The following is a 19989-nucleotide window of genomic DNA, read 5'->3' on the forward strand; positions in this document are numbered from 1 at the left end:
GTGTGAATATACTGTATATACAACCAGAGATATAAAAAATTGTGCTTATATGTGTAATAAGAATTATAATGCATTCTGCTGTCATATATAAATTAAAAAAAAAAAAAACTAGACCGAGATTTCATCTCACTCCAGTCAGAATGGCAATTATCAAGAATACAAGTAACAATAAATGTTGGTGAGGATGTGGGGGAAAAGGTACACTCATACATTGCTGGTGAGACAGCAGATTGGTGTCACCACTCTGGAAAGCAGTATGGAGATTCCTCAGAAAACTTGGAATGGAACCACCATTTGACCAGTTATCCCACTCCTCAGCATATACCCAAAGGACTTAAAATCAGCATACTACAGTGAGGCTGCCACATCAGCATTTATTGCAGCTCAATTTATAATAACTAAGCTATAGAACCAATCTAGGTATCCTTCAACAGATGAATGGATAAAGAAAATGCAGTACATATACACAATGGAATATTACTGAGCCATAAAGAAGAATGAAATCATGGCATTTGCCCGTAAGTGGATGGAACTAGAGAATATCATGCTAAGTGAAATGAGCCAATCCCAAAAAAACCATTTGCTAAATGTTCTCTCTGATATGTGGATGCTAACTCACAAAAAGCAGCAAGTGTGGTGGGGGATGAGAGGGTCAGAGAGAATAGAAATTCACTAGATTAGACAAAGGGGAAGGATGGTAAAGGCGATAGAATGAATTGTACATAACTTCCGTATGTTCATACAGGAATACACGACCAGTGTAACTCCACATCATGCACAATCACAAACAGCTCACAGTGACTGTTCTCCTGCAGCCATCTTGAGTATCTGATGATTAATTCCTTAGCATGAGTACCTAGAGAGGGATTTACTGGCCCCCAAATTACATACATTTAAAATTTTAATAACTGTCATTCAGACTGTTCTCTAGAAAAACTGTACCAATTTACATAACTGATTAGCTTTAAATGCATGCACTTCTAGCCACAGGTGTTTTTTTTTTTTTTTTAACTTAAGTTTAGAATAGATCAAATTACTAGAGATTAAATTTCCCACTCAAAAGGAAAGAAAGTGCCTCAAACTCCACTAACCCTCTAAATGGGACAGAAAAAAATGTAAGTATGTTTGCACATGCGCAAAACAAGCTCACATTGTCTACAGGACAGAAACTTCAGGGTGTGTGATGCTGACAGAGCCCACAGTAATCCCAGAGGGTGCTTCCGATTCTGTCTCCCCAGCAACTACATTTGCCATCTAGTTCTCCATAAGAAATGGGCAATTACCTTGTCTGAGTTTTACCAAAGTTTCTAGTCTATTCAGCCATCAATATGACATTCATGTGAAGACCCCCAAATCGTCCATCTCTACTAGGGGGTTTTATGGTAGATAATTTGGACAAAGTGAATCTGGCTTCTTTCTAATATGTGGTCCATTCCTAAAGAAAGGTTCATTATCAACTTTTACATGGAAATATTTTTAAACACTTTTTTGGGGACACAATATCTTTATTTATTTTTATATAGTGTTGAGGATCAAACCCAGTGCCTCACGAATGTGATGCAAGCACTCTACCACTGAGCTACAACCCCAGTCCCTCAACTTTTATATTACCAAAGAATTATGCTATCAACAAATCAGCCATGAAGGGATCTACAGGCCAAGACAAAGAACTGTGATACAAAAATTCAGAATATTCTATAAAATCACATATTCAAAATAATTCAAGAGTAATGAAGTCATGTTGGATTGGAATCAATTTTTTATATTGCCAATTTGGGGGGCAAATAAGAAAGATAATTTGGAAGTGTTTAAAGTTGAATTGAAATTAAATATCCGTACTTTTCTTTGACACTCTGATTTTTAATATTTGAACCATTCATTTGAAACAGTCTTACTCAAATTGGATTTATCTTCCTCGCCAAAGAAGACCCCGAGGGCTTTCGTTTTCCTGGCTCTTTCAAGACTTCTGTGTGGCCCCAGAGGCTGATCAAGTTTAGATGTCGTTGGTTCACTTCTGCTCACAAACCAAACGTGAAGGGTCATCAGCCATTTCCTATGAGGTACAGCTTGTCATCTAAGAAGTCTGGTGCAAAGTCCCTGCAGTATCTTCCTCACTAATCGTTCCCCACTTCCTGCCACACACCACACAGACATACATAATAATGCCATCCGTTTTTAATTATCCGAGCTCAAGAAGGGAGCAATAAGAACGCCTATTCAAAAATGTAGGTGAAACAATCCATTGTGATTTTGATTTGGACCACGTTATGTGGAGGGGTCAGGAGTGAGTCACTGGAGGACAGCCAAGTGACCTTCCTACTTCAGGTATTTCTTGGGTGCTTACATTTGCTGTCCAAGGTTGGAACCTGTGGATTTGCTCAACAAACCTATGAAAGGAAATTCTCCTGCAAAGACGACATGAAGGAAGAGACCAAATGCTATGTGAAGATGAATTCCTTCAATTTCCAACAGAAAAACGGAAAGGAACACCTTCAACACTATGTACCAACATCTTCACTGACTCGAGACAAGAATCTAAATAGTGCCAGTTCCAACACAGGTAGCTCTTAGAAGAGGCTGGCCTCTGCAAAGAATCACCTACCCTCAAAACCCACATTTTGGTATCTTTACCAATCCATATTTTGTCAGGTTTTTGGTACCTACATTTAAAGAGAAGACTAAAAAGAACTAAGTATCCTATAGCAAAATTGGTCAATTTTATCTTCCACTAATTAAGGATCTGTTTACTATCATCCACCTCATAGGATGGCTCTGGGACACAGATAAGCCAGTACATCAATATTCCTTCCAACAGTGCCTGAAAACATAGATATTTCATAAAATGTCAGTTATTATAATTAATTTTTCAGCAAAAGACCCTCATACTCGGGCTTTTACAAAACACTTCCATAAGCCCAAAATCAGCCGATCCGCTCAACCTGACGGAGGAGGTAGGTTTATGATTCTCACTCTATATAGATACAGAGCCTGAGCCTCAGGGAATCCTATGATTTACCCAACATCATGAAGGGTTAACTCTAAGCCAGGAAGGTCAATCTTTCAGCTTCAAGTCTAAGACATCCTTCTCTATAACCCATAGCTCAGAGCCCCACACTATTAGACTGACCACAAATGTGTTTCAATTCCATCCAAAGGGAAGGCAGTCAACATTTTCATTTATTATGACATATCAAGATGCTGTGCTCCTTTAACCCAAGATACTACAGTGCTTAGTGAGAGTAGCATCAGGTCTCCTCTGTGGCTGAACCACAAGAGAGTCTGCAGTTGCAGGAGCTGCAGCTTCAGAAACCTTCGTTAACTGGCTTATTACCTACCTTAGGCGTCTCAGCTTCTCCCTGCAGTCGCTTGGGGGTTCCTTTTTGGTCAGGCACCTTCTGAAAATTTTTGCTTTTAATGGATTGAGACTCCACACCTTCACCTTCAATTTGCAGTTTAATACCTTCGGCACGGGAAGGGTGATCAATACCCCGGGGATTCAAACCACAGTGGAGAGCTAGGAAAGAGGGACAAATAGAACTCAGAAAACAACTCACACAAAGAAAGTGTCCAAGACAGAAAGTATTTTATCAGGCCTAAATGGGAAGCAAAAAGACATCTGTGAGTTAAGGCGTAGTGTGATAACTGTGGGAAGTAACAGAATGAGGAAGGAGTATGGGGCAGTAGGGAACCCTGACCTTGAAAGTCAGGGAGACTTAAGTACCACCAGTTGCAAGTTGAGCAATTTAGCAATCCCCACATTTCTGATGAGAACCCCAAGTTAGGCAGCTTCATGACTGCTTCCAATACATTCAATTATTGCATTTAGCTTATATCTCTGCCTATATCTGAAAAGTGCTCATTCCTGTCCCTTTCTGAATTCTTCTGTATTCTCCAAATATTCACTTAAGTCCACCCTCTTCCTTTCAGTCAACGAATATTTAATGAGCATTTACTATGTGCCAATCCTGGGGCAGGTCCCGGAAACATGCACTTAAGTAGGACAGAAGCTATCCTCAAAAAACTCACAAGCTAAGAAGAGGCAGAAAAAAGAACTAGTGATTTTTTAAAACAGTCATCACTGCTATGGGAAAGAGAAGGAAAAGACCAGAATGAAGTGTTAAGGTCTGTAAACAAGTCTGGATGGCGCCTAAAATAAACGGCTCCTACTCCTGCTGTATCAATGTACACAAGTTGTTCATCACCCCCCGGTTAGTTTGCTGCAGCCGGACTGCGGCAATGAAGAGATCAGCAGACAAGCCCCAGTGGCTTCCATTTTTTTTTTTTTTTTTTAATCTTACTCTCCCCACGTCCTTTAACATGAATACCCTCACAAACAAAATCTAAAGTTTATTTTCTGGGGTATTTATTCACTCAACAAATCTGTATTCATCTCCTCCTGTGTTCCCAGTATTATCAAAGAAATAACAGTCAATGTTACAAGAACCATACATGACTCCCGTGTGTGTGTGTGTGTGTGTGTGTGTGTGTGTGTCCAAGTGCATGTGACAGGAATGTGTGTTTTGAGGTCTATGAGAAAGTATTTTGCCTCTGTATGACCCCAACCCTTCAAATTTCAGTTCTCATCCTCATCCCCTTCCCTTTGACCCCAGATAATTTAAGGTCAAATACTTAACCCACCCCACACACAACACACACATACACACATACCACCACACACACCCCCTCTCCCTCAAGACTGATTTGTTGGTAATCTCATTTTACCCAATATCTTTGGCCCCCTCCTTCCTCACCATTCTTCCTCTTATCCAGCTTCTGAGAGTCAAAATCCTGGGTGAGGATTTTGGGTACCCAGGCCTCCTCTTCCCCTGGCTTCTGAAGAATGTTTCACCTTGAGGGAAGGCTTCCCAAAGCCGGGTAGGACCTTTCCCTTCCATTCTCCACTTCCTCCTTAACAGGGGCCATCTCTCCCCACGGCTCTTGATGCAATGAATGTGCAGGTGACTCCAATTTTCACTCCAGCCTGGACAGACCTGATGAGTGCTGCTCAGTCTCTATGTCAACACATGTTAAGTTTGATGCCTCAAACTTAACATAGTATGAACTGAACTTTAGTTATTGTACAAAAAAAAAAAATTGCTCTCTCCAGTCTTCTTGATTTATGCGCACAGAAACTGAGGAGCCACGGAGAATCAGCATGCGTCACTCTCGCCATGCTTCCCCACATCCTCTCCTTCAATCACTACATCCAGGAGCTCTGCATCCAAAGTGCTGCTCAGATCCATGGGTCCCACCATCTCCACCACCACTATCCTCCTGGCCCAAATTACCCACGTTTCACATCCAATCTGCCAAACTAATCCAAGAGCTCTTCCACAACCCTGAAGATGCATTAAAATGAACCGTGAGAGGAAGTGGGGGAAAGACTCTTCTGCTTAAAACTTCCTAATGGTCTGGCTTCACACTTTTATAATTCCCAAATCATAAACTTGGCCAGCAAGGCCCTCATTATCTGTCTCCTTTTTATCTTTCCAACTTCCATCTTCCACCACGTTATTCCCCATCCACTTACTTTGGACACATGCCTCCTTTTCCCTTCACCAAGTTCCTTCTTACCTCCTAGACTTTACACATATCTCCTTACCTGGAATGTTGTGCCCTATTCTTCACCTAATTCCTACTTGTCATTCGGGGGTTGGCTTACATGCAAATCCTTCAAAAACGCTTTCTCTTTGTCCCCTTTCTCATCCCACTCTTCCATCCTCCCCTTGTTGGGTCATGTTCCTGGAATAGTAAGCACCCAACAAATATGATCTTGAAAAGAAATCTAAGAATGAGCTAAAAAAAAAAAATGGATTGTTCAGAGGTGCTTCTGCAATGTGATCTTATTTCTACCATAAAGTCTTTACCTCTGAATTTCTCTTCTCCTGTTCTCTAAGCTTCCTAAAGCCAAAGATCAGCCTACTTTGTGGTACACAATAAGCACTCAGTATATATCCGTTTGTGTAGCCTCTCTCAGGTTTTGTTCTGGTCCTCAAAAATCTTTGGGGAAAACTCTTGAGACACAATTATATTCATTTCTCAGATAAGGGAAATGAGGCTCAAGGCAGGTTCTGGCCACAAAAGTTGACACAGGTGTCTATGGGAGGTCATAAAGATCATGGATCATTTAGGATGTACATGATTTCAAGTAAGAGATGAGCAAATTCAAACTGGATCAAACAGTGAGAAAATATATTAGTTTTCATTACAGGAAGTCCAGTCATAGCACAAGTGTAGAGCTGGTTGATTTGTGGCTCAACAGAGTCGTGAAGAACCTTGGATTTTTCTTTTTTCCATCTCACTCATGTTGCTATTCAGAGCACCACCTTTATCCTAGACTTGGAGGCCCTTAGAGTACTCAAGAGTTACAAGCCCCTGGTTTTTATCTTGCGACAAAGAGAGCCCGTCTGATCAGGGTCTTGTTTTCCCTAAACCTCCTCCAATATTGCTTCTTTTCTCATTGGCCAGGAGTAAATCACATGATCATCACTGAATAAAACCCAGGCCGTGAAGACAGGGTTACTCCTAAACCAACTGACCTTTAGCTAGGGACAATTCTCCAAAACACGTGGCCCGTACTCAATAGGGCCGGGGCAGAATCAATGCCAGGGAACCATCTACAATGTCCAAATTAGGCAGTGGTGGAATGAACTTGGTAGCCAAAACCGTAAAAATATGAGGTCAATCACTGTTTTTCCAAGTCAAGGAGTGGCCTAATTACAATCCATATTCAATTAAACATACAAAATCTTGATTAATTTTAAAAGGTGTGCTTCTGTAGGGAGATGGCAGATTGGCAAGGGAAAGATTTAAACATTAAAGAGGAAAAGAAAAATGTCTGCTGTTCATCTTTCCCTGATTGCTTTCTGCCTGAGAATCAGGGGCTAAGAGTACCAGGGAACTGCTGGTAACTTCCAATACCTCCTCTTCCCTTCCCCCATCACCCTTCATCAAAGCAGACTTCCATACTTCCTTCACCTCTGGCAATGCTGGTCCCTCTCCCTAAAAGAGGTTCCATTTCGCTGTGATCACTCCGCAGTTCCACCTACCATGCACCTGGTTTCCATTTTTTATTTTGTACATAAAAAAAAGGTGGCACCTTCAAGATGACAACTCACAACAATGGCTAGAACACACACACACACACACACACACACACACACACACACTTGCAGTGAAATATTTTGCCTCGATGTTTAAAGAGCAATGTTGTAAAATCTGTTTTGGATTTTAATTCTACATTTGTATGAATTTAATGTTAGTGACCTTTGAACTGAGTGACACTGGAGGCAATTCAGGTACAGATCCTGACCTGGCTGTAGTGCCAGTTCAAGAACTAGAACTCTGGTAGGCACAAGAGTGACTGGGAAGATGAGGAGAATGTGGAGAGGGTTTTGAAGTTGACCCATGAGGGATTGAGCCCACTAAATTGAGTAAACAGCTAGAGTGAAAACAAGAAAGTGTAGTGATGAGGACAGAAGAGATGGGGGCATCTTTTACATGATGAGCAAAGAGAAGAAGGTCACTCCCTACAAGAAGCCATTGGAGAGTTGCTTGATTTTAAAACATTAGAGACATGAAATTTCAGAGAAAACAAAGCAAAGGAGGTCAGAAACAGTTTTAAATAACTAAGTCCAAGCACAAAAAACCTAAATCAACTACTGGGTTTGCAGTCCCAGAGGGAATAGCAATGGAGGATTAAAATATTTCTGTGAAGAATAAGGCAATGTGTGCAAGAGTCAAAAATCATTCTGCCTATAATTCCAGTGGCTTGGGAGGCTGAGGCAGGAGGATTGCAAATTCAAAGCCAGCTTCAGCCCAAAATGACATGCTAAGCAATTCAGTGAGACCCTGTCTCTAAATACAACACAAAATAGGGCTCAGTGGTCGAGTGCCCCCGAGTTCAATCCCTGGTACCCCCACCTCACAAAAATCATTATTCTGCCTCCCAGTTTTAGATACCTGACTTTTTTACTAGCACTGATTTTTTACTAGCAGGAAAGTTCCTTCTGATATAAAGCAAGATTGTGGGAAGAGGGGATTTCTGTTTCATTCTGCATTAGATCAAAGGTTCCTTAAATGCCTATTACATGCCAGGTTCTTGGAGTAATAGGCATTTAAGTGGAGTGGAGACCAAGCAATGAGTAGGAGATGGTAACTGCCTCCCAGGAGCTTACAACTGTGGTGGGGAGGCAGGTGGATCAGTTTGGTAGACATGCTCAATGCTTCAGTAGGATGAGGCACCTGGGCATGGTGAACATGAGGCAGTATAGGCTAAAGGTTCTCGCCCTGGTAGCCAGAGACTCCTAGAAGGCTTTCCAAGGAAGAGATCTGAGCTGACACATGAAGGGTGTAGGTGTTAGTTTCCTAATAAAAGCAAGTAAAACTGGGGTGGAGCAGAACTTTTTAAGAAGAGAGATCAATTTGAGCAGAGTGTTGGAAGTATGAGAGTTTGATTTAATGAGAAGGTGTGGAAAAAAAATAGGAGGTATTCTAAGTGCAAGGTGGAAACAACCCAAATGCCCATCGATGGAAGAACAGACAAACATACATACTGTTATGGATGTGAGGGGTCCCCCAAAAGCTCACCTGTGAGATAATGCAAGAAGGTTCAGAGAAGAAATGATTGGGTTGTGAGATTCTTGACCCAATCAGTGAATGAATCCCCTGATAGGGATTAACTGAGCAGTAGCTGAAGCATCAGAGTGTGGCTGGAGGAGGTGGGACATGGAGGTATGGTTTGAGGTATAAATTTATATCTGGAAAGTGGAGACCTCTCTGTCTGATTTCTGATCATCAAGTGAGCTGCTTCCACTACACTCTTCCACCAGGATGTTCTGCATCACCTCAAGCCCGGAGGAATGGAGCATGCTGTCTGTGGATTGAGACCTCTGAAACTATGAGCCCCCAAATAAACATTTCCTCTGTAAAGTCGGTCTAGTTAGGTCTCCTAGTCATAGCAGCAAAAAACCTGACTAAAACACATACAGTGAAATATTTCTTAGCCTTTAACAGAAATGAAATCCTGAACATACTACAACATAGATGAACACTGAGGACATCATCCAAAGTGAAATAAGCCAGACATAAAAAGACAAATATTGTAGTATTCTTCTTATTTAAGGAATTTAGAGTAGACAAATCCACAGAGTCTGAAAATAGAAAAGTAGTTAACCTAGGATTTGGGTGTGAGAAAATGAGGGGTATCTGGGAGTTATATGTGTAGTGTTCCAGTTTCGGATAAAGAAATGGCTTTGGAGATGGGTATTAGTGATGGTTATACACAATGTGAATGTAATAAATGCCACTGGAAGGTACACTTAAAATGATTTGAGCCAGGTGTGGTGGCTCATGCTTGTAATCCCAGTGGCTTGGGAGGCTGAGGCAGGAGGATCGTGAGTCCAAAGTCAGCCTCAGCAAAAAGCAAGTTGCTAAGCAACTCAGTGAGACGCTGTCTCTAAATAAAATACAAAATAGGGCTGGGGATGTGGCTCAGTGGCTGAGTGCCCCTGAGTTTAATTCCCAGTACCCAGAAAACAAAACAAAACAAAATGGTTTGAGTGAGGCTGGGGTTATAGCTCAGTTGTAGAGTGCTTCTCTAGCACGTGAGAGGCACTGGGTTTGATCCTCAGCACCACATAAAATAAATTAATTAAATAAAGGTATAAAAAAGTAACAAGAGGTTTGAATAATATTTTATGTATATTTTAACCAACAAAAAAATTAAGAACAAAACTAAAACCAAAAAAACAACAAAAAAAAAACCCTCTCCCTCTCATTTTAACACTCAAAAATAGGAGATATTCTAAGTACAAGGTGGAAACAACCCAAATGCCCATCGATGGAAGAACAGATAAACATACATACTGTTATGGTTTGGAAATGGAAAGACAAGTTCTCAGTAAATGGAAAGACAAGTTCCAAAGATATCTTTATTCAAAAGTTTGTTTTTTCAATCAATGATTTCTTTGTAATTTTCAGCTACAACAGATTTTTTTGTTTACTTCCGTACATATGAAAGGTGGATAAAGGAAATGTGATGCATACCATGAAATCTTGTTCACCTTAAACAGGGATGAAATCTCAATGCATACAACATGGATGAGCTCCGAAGACAGCATGCTATGTGTGTGTGAAGAATACAGCTCAGCAGCCTCAGAGTACTTTAGAGATTTTCTGGAAAGAATTTTTTTTTTTTCTAAAACATGTCCCAGCCTAATGGCAGAAAGGGCTTCTGACTGCTAGAAGTGATCCTGGGCTCCCCGGGGCCTGGCCTTGGATAGATGCCCTTCTGATGTGATGCTGGTTACAATTGCAGGAACAGACTGCCTGGAAGTGCCTCTTCTTGATGATGCTCTAAGAGCCCAGAGATCCACCAGCACTACTGTATTCATCAGGGAGAACAAGTGGGTCTTCCTCACCAAGAAGTCATGTGACTTTCCAGTTCTTCCAATCCCCACTCACTCCACAACTCCCTTGTGAAGCAAGGGATGGAGCTGTGTTCAAGTGAAAAGTTCCTTTATTCTGATGAAGCTCTGCCTTGAAGAGGGAGATGTGCAAACACTCCCACCAAACACACGAGATGACCTGGCTCTTGTACCTATGGTTCCTCCACTCCCACCATGCAGAATCCTCTCCCAGCAACCTGAAATGCTTAGTGCACCTCTGCTCAGTCAGAACTGATCATTTGATATATGATATACTTGGTCCTTCGATGATTTGCATGGATAAACCCTTCAGGAAATATTTTTGCTTTTTTCCACTGTAAAGCTTTCATTAATCTCGCACCCAATATATCCTCCTAATCAATGTTGTTAATTTACCTCTTTTTCTTACTAGAGGATCTGAATGTGTCTCCATGTGTATACACCATGAATTGCAAACATTTATTCATATGTGTGCCTGGTCTATAACTAGGAGTCCCTGGAAGCACTGTACTAATCATTGAGCTTTTCTGATCTAGTGTGTAGCCAAGTAACTAACTTCCAGGAGGTACCCAATTATTGTTTATAAGACGAGCATAGATATGAAAGATATCTTTTTAATCATACTCATTGCCACTGTCTTCTTATGAATAACTTGTACTTTTTTCCAAAGAGCAAATAATCGCTTCTAACATAATTGTATAATTCACCAAAAATATGTTAAATCACAGAATCATAGTGCTGTCCCCCAAATACTGATTTTCTTGACTGCCAGCAGACTGTCTTATTCATCTATGTACCTGCAAAGCCTATATAAACAATTGTACACATTCTGCACCCAAGGAATATTACTAAATGAAACAAATACACTCTGATTCCCCATAATTCATTATTAGAAATGAGATAGTTTGTTTAAAGATTCATGTATATGTCTTGCTAGATCTAGCAAAAGATGAAGGTCCTGGAGGACATGGTTCTCCTTTCACACCTCCTTCATATAATATACATATAGAAGTCCCTCTAATATCTGTTTATTGGAGATGGCTCATGTATTAAATTCTAGATTCAAGTTCAGAAGAGACTCTGCAGAAGTAATCTGGGCATCACAAAAGGTCTACAACTCTTTGTAGCAGACACTTTTGATTGGCAACACATTCCTAACAGTCTCAATCATCTCCTGCGATACGGCTACAAAGTAAAATACTAAATTTCTCAATCTTCCTTGAATCTAAAAGTGGGTAAGAACAGGTCATTGCCTAAGAACATAAGAAGTTTGATGGGGAAAAGTAGTACTGGAACTGACAAAAACAGGTCTTAATACATCCTGCCCTCTTCTACTACCTTGACTGCAGGTGTCCAGACTGGCCCCAGACATTTTGCAACCTTTGGGCTGTACCTTGAGAGAAGGTCAAATGACTAACAGCCACATTGACTCCAGCATCATTGGGCTACTCAAACTTTGTCTTTAATGCCCACCTCTGGACCAGATACTATATGAGAAAAGTAATCGTCTGCTTATTAAACCATTGTGAGTGAGTTCTTCCACGAGTTACAGATGAACTATGACACATAATTCCATTTCTTTTTTTTTAAAGAGAAAGAGAAAAGAGAGAGAGAGAGAGAGAGAGAGAGAGAGAGAGAAAGAGAGAGAGAGAGAGAGAGAATTTTAATATTTATTTTTTAGTTTTTGGCGGACACAACATCTTTGTTTGTATTTGGTGCTGAGGATCGAACCCGGGCCGCACACATACCAGGCGAGCGCGCTACCGCTTGAGCCACATCCCCAGCCCACATGATTCCATTTAAACTGATAATATGATTAATTAGCTTGCTTTTAAAGAAGGAGAAAAGAAAACTAATATCCTAGGAAAATATTTTAACCCAGGTTTCATAATTCCTATCATGACAGAAGTTGAGGTCCATTATAAATATATGCTGTCATTAAGAGACATTACCATTAGAGGGGGAATCAATCCAGATGACACTGTGAAGATATGAGGGCAAAGCTTTATTCAGCTGGAGGTCTTCTGGTGTCCCTCAAAATTGCCACGATCATTCATGAAAATTTTTGCATGAATGAATGGAAACATATTTATTAGAATCAATCAGATCACTGATGTTTTCATATGAAAAATATATCGAGTGCACCAGAAATGTTTGTCTAAGGAACACAGGGTTGGGTTTAGTTAATAGAAAGGGAGTGTAATGTCTCCTTGGGCAAAGGAACCTATCCAGAAAACGTCTGCCAGGACAGAGGTCAGAAAACTGTCCTATCAACCAAATCCAGCCTTCCCCATTTCCATATGGCTTGTTATTAAAAAATAGGGTTCACATTTTTAAATGATTGAGGAGAAAATGTAAAGGAGAATATTTGTAACACAAGAGAATTGTACAAAATTCAAATTCCAGTGTTCATAAAGTTTTATTGAAACACAGCCATGCTTATTTATGTGTTACCTATTTCTAATTTGGGACTACAATTGGTGAATAACTGAGGCAGAGACCATGTGGTCATTGATGAGTGAAATGTTTACTGGCTGGCTTTCCACATAACACACTTGCTGACCCTTGATCTAGGGTAGAGTGTACCACATCCTGGAGGACACCAAGATATGGTAGAACCCAGCACCTTCCACCTAACAACCTTGAGGAAGAACTCACAGGTCTTTGCATGACTAGCCTCTGATTTGTTCCACACTCCTCCATTTCCAGGAAATTTAAATGAGCTCACCTGTATTTAATTTTATTATTTGGGTCAAGGTCTAAAGAGCCAAAATATGATTTTTAACCTCTCATTGATCAGCTAAATACAGCTTTCCATATAAGATGCTAAAACTTAAACTCTCTAAATACAGGTAGAAGTTCTTTTCTCACTATCAAAACAATAGGGTTAAAGGACTTAAAAACAGCATACTACAGGGACACAGCCACATCAATGTTTATAGCAGCACAATTTACAATTGCTAAACTGTGGAACCAAACTAGATGCCCTTCAGTAGATGAATGGATAAAAAAAATATGGCATATATACACAATAGAATATTACTCAGCAATAAAAGAGAATAAAATCGTGGCATTTGCAGGTAAATGGATGGAGTTAGAGAAGATAATGCTACGTGAAATTAACCAATCCCAAAAAACCAAATGCCGAATGTTTTCTTTCATATAAGGAGGCTGGTTCATAGTGGGATAGGGAATAGGAGCATGGGAGGAATAGACAAACTCTAGATTGGGCAGAGGGGTTAGAAGGGAAGGGAGGGGGCATGGGGTTATTAATGATGGTGGAATGTGATGATCATTATTATCCAAAGTACAGGTATGAAGACACAAAGTGGTGTGAATATACTGTGTATACAACCAGAGATATGAAAAATTGTGCCCTATATGTGTAATAAGAATTGTAATACATTCTACTGTCATATATAGATTTAAAAAAGTAAATCTCCCCCCCCACACAAAATAGGGTTAAGATACAAACTTTCAACAGAGTTCAGCAGCATTAAATGATAAGATGTACATCCTCAGCAAGTCTAAGTAACTACTAATGGAAAACTCCTCTCTTTCATGCAAATAGGGACCCGGGAGAAAGAAGACACTCCATCAATGTGAAGAAATAATGGGGATAGTGAAGGACTAGACCCATAAAACATACCCATTTGTCTTTACAAATTTGCCCAATGGTTGCCCTAAGAATAGTGTGACCCTTGGAAATGGACCCAGATGATGGTCCTTCCTACCTGGATGTTCAAACCACATGCCCCTGTATCAGGATATTGACCTCCCTCAGCCACATGATGCACACTCACTCTGGTTTGCTTGCCAACAGAAACAATTTCATCTTTGTAAAATATTTGTTATAAGGGAAATCCATTCCCCAAAAGCTACTTAAGTGTAATCACCACATCAAATTCATCTGTCCTACCCATAATACCAGGACTAGATAATCTAAATGGTGTAGACATTACAGTGTTGCTTGACTTACATATTTCAGCATCAGCAGACAATCTCTAAGGCACATAAACTTTTTTTATTCAACAAGAGAAAACATGAGCAAGTATAACTATACTTGGAGGTTCTGTTGAAACTGCAGACAGGGGATTCTGGTAACAGACTGTAAAAGTAATACGTGGTCTACATTGGTGACTTTAAAACGTTTTTAACCATGGTACTAAAAGAAACAGATTCCATCTTGTGAACCTGTGCCCAAACACATCTATCTATATTTATGAACTGAACAAAGTTTTTTTTTTAATAAATAATACTTTCCTCCACTGCATGCCATCTACTCTTTTTTCCCCTCAATCCATCCCACCAAAAATAAAAATGATGGACACTATAAATAAGTCAAATAAGAAGACTGAACAGGAGAGAAAAGGCAGATTATCTAAATAATTTGAAACTAGAATGACATGATCCTGGGTTCTTGGGCTTTTTTTTTTTTTTTTTTTGCCTCATACACTCTAGACTTGAAGATGAAGGCACCTGGAAATGCCAATGAGGACAAAGGACAAGAGAAAGAACCAGAAGAGGGGCTGCCCAGAAAGATAGAAAACTTTCAGACAGCAACTGCTCTACTCAGACACTACAGAAAGAAATGTGACCTTAGCATCTATACTAACAGAGGCGGGATATAAAGATTTCTACCCTCACTGGACCTTAATAAGGTACCCCACTACTCCCAATAAAGCAGTCTCACAGAAGGTCAAGCAGAGACCCCAGACTTCACGTCCATCAACCTCCTCACCCCCAATGTCAACTGGGATGTGGCAGGGCTTAGCTTTACCTCTCCCAGACAAGAAGAGCCTGGCCCGACTTTCTTCATGGGGTCTCTGGTGGAGAATCAGGGTTTCCACAATCTCCCAACCATAACAAAGTGCCCCCTCCTCTTGAGCATCAACTGAGGTCAAGGTGGATATGGTTTCTAACTCCACCTGGAAGTAAGCTGTGTCTTCTTTTTTCTCTGGGCAGAATTATGTTAAAGAAAGCCAACAAAACAGAAGGTTTAAACAAGATTCAGACTCATAACGTAAAATGAAAATACCCAAGTTTTGATCAAAAATAACCTATAACCAAGAATTAGGAATATATCAAACTGAACAAAAAAAAGACAATCAATAGATGCCAAACATCAAGATGACAATGTTGTGAAATTATATGGCAAAGATTTTAAAGTAGCTGAATTAAAAATGCTTCCATGAGCAATTATATCTGATCCAAATAGAAAAAATAGCTGCAGCCAAGAAACAAAATCACAACAAATGGAAATGTTAAACCTTAAAAATATAATTGTCAAAACAAAGGACTTAGTGGATGGGCTCAACTGCAGAATGAAGGAAACAGAAAGACTGAATTGGAAAGGGTAAAGGGCACTTCCTTCAGTGAAAATGTTCTGCATCTTGCTTTTGGTTATAAAATACTATATAAGGATAAAATTCACAAAATTGAAACACTGAAGATATGTGCTTTATTATAATCATATAAAATAAATTATTATATTTTACATAACAAAAAAGACACCAGAGATATTTTATAGCATTTACAAATGACTTTTAATTTATGTTTTCATTCACCTCTCTCCCCCACTCAATATACATTGATTTAAGCCCCAAGCTCTATCACTGCCATACGATAAATATTTAAGCACAGGCAAGTTGTATCATTTCTTTTCTATAAAATGGCAATAGTAATATAACCTTATTTTTTACCCTCACATTGTTATTTGTATTGATAGAGGTACATATAAAATGCCTGAGGCCTACCATGTGTTCAGTGAAGATCAATCCTCCATCTTTACCCCTCTGCCCTCCTCCCAGAGTGGAGCAGTGTCAGGCATTATCAACTTTAGCAACTGTTAAATAAACAAAACATTAACCGCGCACTTTTAAAGGATAAACATAGGCTTGAAAACACAGTCTTGAGTGAAAAAGACAACCTACGTGAAATTCAGTTAAAAAACCAAATGGGGGAAAAAGAGACAGCTTTTAGGATATCTACACAACACTGGTGGGAACTGTGGAATGAGGTCATAAATAAAGATGAAGCAAATATCCGCACATGTAACACAGATCCTACTGACTAGATGACTGTATTCTCCACCAGACCAAGGGAATGAAAAAAAAAAAAAATTACCCTCATCTTTTAGGAAGTCTTTACATGTGACAATCCAGTACTTCGGGAATAGAAGAGGGCCTCCTATGGGAGTACTCTGTATGGAAATCATTTCAGCTCCATCACTAAGGTAGGTGTTAAGAGGAGGAAAAGACTTGGAGATGCTAAGCAATATGTCAAAGGCCACCATGAAAATGGCACAAGGGAAAGGAAAACCAGAAGTGTTCCCAGCCACCCATCGTTTTGCCCCACCATACCTTGCTATTTGGGAAATGAGTTTTCTCCTCTGCATCTTAATCATGGCTTAGTAGGTAAAAATCATGGGTTCTAGAGTGAAACCAATTGGACTTTACTACTAAACTGGCTGCATGTTCACTCTAAGTGTGTTGCCTTTATTAATGTTAAAATTTTAAAATTAAGACAACCTATAAAATTATGAACAATCATAAGTTCTTTATAAAACCTAAATAATTAAGTGGAAATATAAATAAGGTGCTTAGTTGATGCCTTGCATATAGTGAGTGCTCAACAACTACCCACCACTGCTATCATTAGAGATTTACACAGCAGGCTATTTCAGGGTGGCCTTCAACATGTTGCTTAGCATCTCTAAGTCTTGGCGCTTGTTAATGTCAGTTTAATGATAGGATTTCTTCAAAACCAAATACTTGAATTATTTTGAATATATCGGTATGTACTTATACACACAGCTCCATTAAGAAAGAAAGGAAAGGAAAGGGAAAGGAAAGGAAAGGGAAAGGGAAAGGAAAAGGGAAAAGGAAAGGGAAAGGGAAAGGAAGAAAGAAAGAAAGCAGGTGGATGGGTAGGTGATCAGTATTTCTAGGGAAGGTAGAAAGGGACAGAAGGTTATATAAAGTCTTTGGAGGAAAAAAAGAAACTTAAAATTCTCTTAAAGGGGTAACCCCAGAAACTAAGGAAAGAATACATAAGAAGGAATACAGGCAGAAACAAAGTATTCACTAAAGCACAGAGTCATGGAAAAAGCTGGATAGGTTCTAGTCTGACTTTATGAATATGAGCATTTCCTCTTTCCAGGGAGGGTGGAGCAAGACTATCCAAGTCAGCAATTCTGTTTGCTCACTACAGAAATGTCCAAAGAGGTACTCAAGTTTAACAAGCTCCAGCCCTCGTTTCACTTGAGCTTCACAAATGTGTATACAATCATTCCTCAGTATCTGGGCACAATTGGTCCCAGGACCCTCTAAGAATACCAAAATCTGCATATGTTCAAGACTCTTATGTTACATAGTATAGTATTTGTGTACAACCTATGCATGCCCTCCTGTATTCTTTAATTATTATTTATAATAATATGATGCTAATGCTATGTAAATAGTTATTAAACTGAATTGTTTAGGAAGACAAAAAATATTCTGTGCATTTTCAATACAGATGTAATTTTTTTTTTCCTGAGTATTTTCAACTCATGGTTAAATCCACAGATGTGGAACTCATAGATACAGAGAGCTGACTGTATACGCACTTGTGTGTGTGTGTGTGTGTGTGTGTGTGTGTGTGTATCATATTATCTAAAACAAGAGTTATAATAATGAAAAACAGATCTTAACACAATGAATTGAAATCAGCATTTGTACAACTTGTGGCAGTCTGAGGGTGAAAAGTAGCTGAGAGTTCAATAGAGCCATTGATTGGTAGATATATAACCTGCTAAAGATGTCGCAATAAGAAAAATTACTCCTTTCCTAATATCTCAAACATATTAAGAAAATTGATAAGATGCCTCAAAGTTGGTGGATCAATACTCTTCAGTATGCACTGGTCAATCCTTTGAAACCACATTATCCAATATGGAAGCCAATAGTCACAGGTGGCTATTTTTAATCAATTATACTTAAAAACAACTTAAAAGTTAGTTTTGCAGTGGTGCTAGGCACATTTCAGTAGTCCCACGTGACAATGGCTGCCACACTGGATAGGGCGAGTTACTGAACATTACTATTATTACAGAAAGTTCTATTAGATAGTGGAAGTTTGAATGATCATCAGTGCCTTTCTCCCCAGCATTAAATCAATTTGTTCTGTTCTGTAAACTTTAAAAAGAACTGAGAAAACAAGAATTTGAGGTCAGAAATTACTTTAGAAAATTCTTCCATGATTGCATAATTGTTTGTAATCATCCAAGTAATCATATCCACACTTTAGAGATAAGAAAAAATAATCATCATGCCATAATTAGGGGTTTTATAAAATTCCTAGCTCTTTGAGAATAAACAGGCTTTGTAAGGAGTCCACTCCTTTTTCATACACATGTCAGACATGGTTTTGTAAAAGTAAGTGACTCTCTGCTTAGTTATTGGAAACAACTGTCAGATCTTTGAATAATCTTCTCCCCAACCTGGTTCCTTCTGTGTGACCGATCACAGTTATTTTCCTGTTACAAGCTTTTAAAGACCCAGGATTATCTCTGAGGGGGATAGAGATAAAGTGGGATTCAGAGATAAATCGGCTCTGGTAAGGCTCACAGCCTACTAAATTAACAGCTCCAAATGCCTGTCCAGAGAGGGGAGGAATACAGGATGCAGCTTTGCTCAGTGTTCAGCAAAATCCAAAGGCAGCCAGCCACAGGAGTGTCCTCTGCCAAATGCTTTTAGTGTACAGGTCTGTCCTATATTCTGATACTGTCTTTCCTACATTCTTTTGAGGTTAACTGTGCATCTTTCATAATGTTTTAGGTAAGAGAGGTGGGGGGAAGGTGTGTGTGTGCATGTGAGAGAGAAAGGGAGAGAGAGAGATTGAATGCTATAGAAACTATGTACAACATACAAGTTATCTCCATTTAAAATATCTTATCTATGAAAGTGAAAAGTCTGAGTATTTCTGTGTTATTGACCAAAAATAAGCCAGCCAATAGTTATGTTACAGAGGATATAGGGGAAGGGAGAGTGGGAATAAAAACTGCAGAGAAAGTAATGATGAGAAACTGCAAAACTGAGAAAGGAAATTATTACCTCCAAGCCAAAAAAAATCACCAAAGACTCCAAGGGACCTGGTATTTCAGATGAGTCTGAAGAAGAAGTCAGATTTCACAGAGATCAGGGGAAAATGTCCGAGCAAAAGAGATAATTTGAAAGAGGGTACAGACTAGGAAGAGGTGGGGCATTTACAAGGAAGAGCAAATCAGTCAGAAGGGAAAAGGACATGGGAAAAAAAGTGGATCTGAGGGCTGGGGATGTGGCTCAAACGGTAGTGCGCTCGCCTGGCATGCGTGCGGCCCGGGTTTGATCCTCAGCACCACATACAAAGATGTTGTGTCCGCTGAAAACTAAAAAAAAATAAATATTAAAAAAATTCTCTCTCTCTCTCTCTCTCTCTCTCTCTCTCTCACTCTCTTAAAAAAAAAAAAAAAAAAAGTGGATCTGAACTTGTAGCTTAATGGCACAACACTTGCCTAGCATGCATGAGCACTGGGGCTTCA

The 19989-nt window shown here is 39.5% G+C and overlaps 1 protein-coding gene across 2 annotated transcripts in view; it reads right to left on the bottom strand.

Annotated features, from left to right (window-relative positions):
• Positions 1 to 19989, bottom strand: part of Samd12 (sterile alpha motif domain containing 12) — a 373220-nt gene that overhangs the window by 328912 nt on the left and 24319 nt on the right. For both annotated transcript variants that reach the window (XM_076835983.2, XM_076835984.2), the window contains exon 2: positions 3336 to 3514. In XM_076835983.2, coding sequence (XP_076692098.1) covers positions 3336 to 3514 — 179 coding nt within the window. The remainder of the gene's footprint in view (positions 1 to 3335; positions 3515 to 19989) is intronic.

Source organism: Callospermophilus lateralis, chromosome 16 (assembly GCF_048772815.1).
Source record: "Callospermophilus lateralis isolate mCalLat2 chromosome 16, mCalLat2.hap1, whole genome shotgun sequence".
NCBI classification, from domain to species: domain Eukaryota; kingdom Metazoa; phylum Chordata; class Mammalia; order Rodentia; family Sciuridae; genus Callospermophilus; species Callospermophilus lateralis.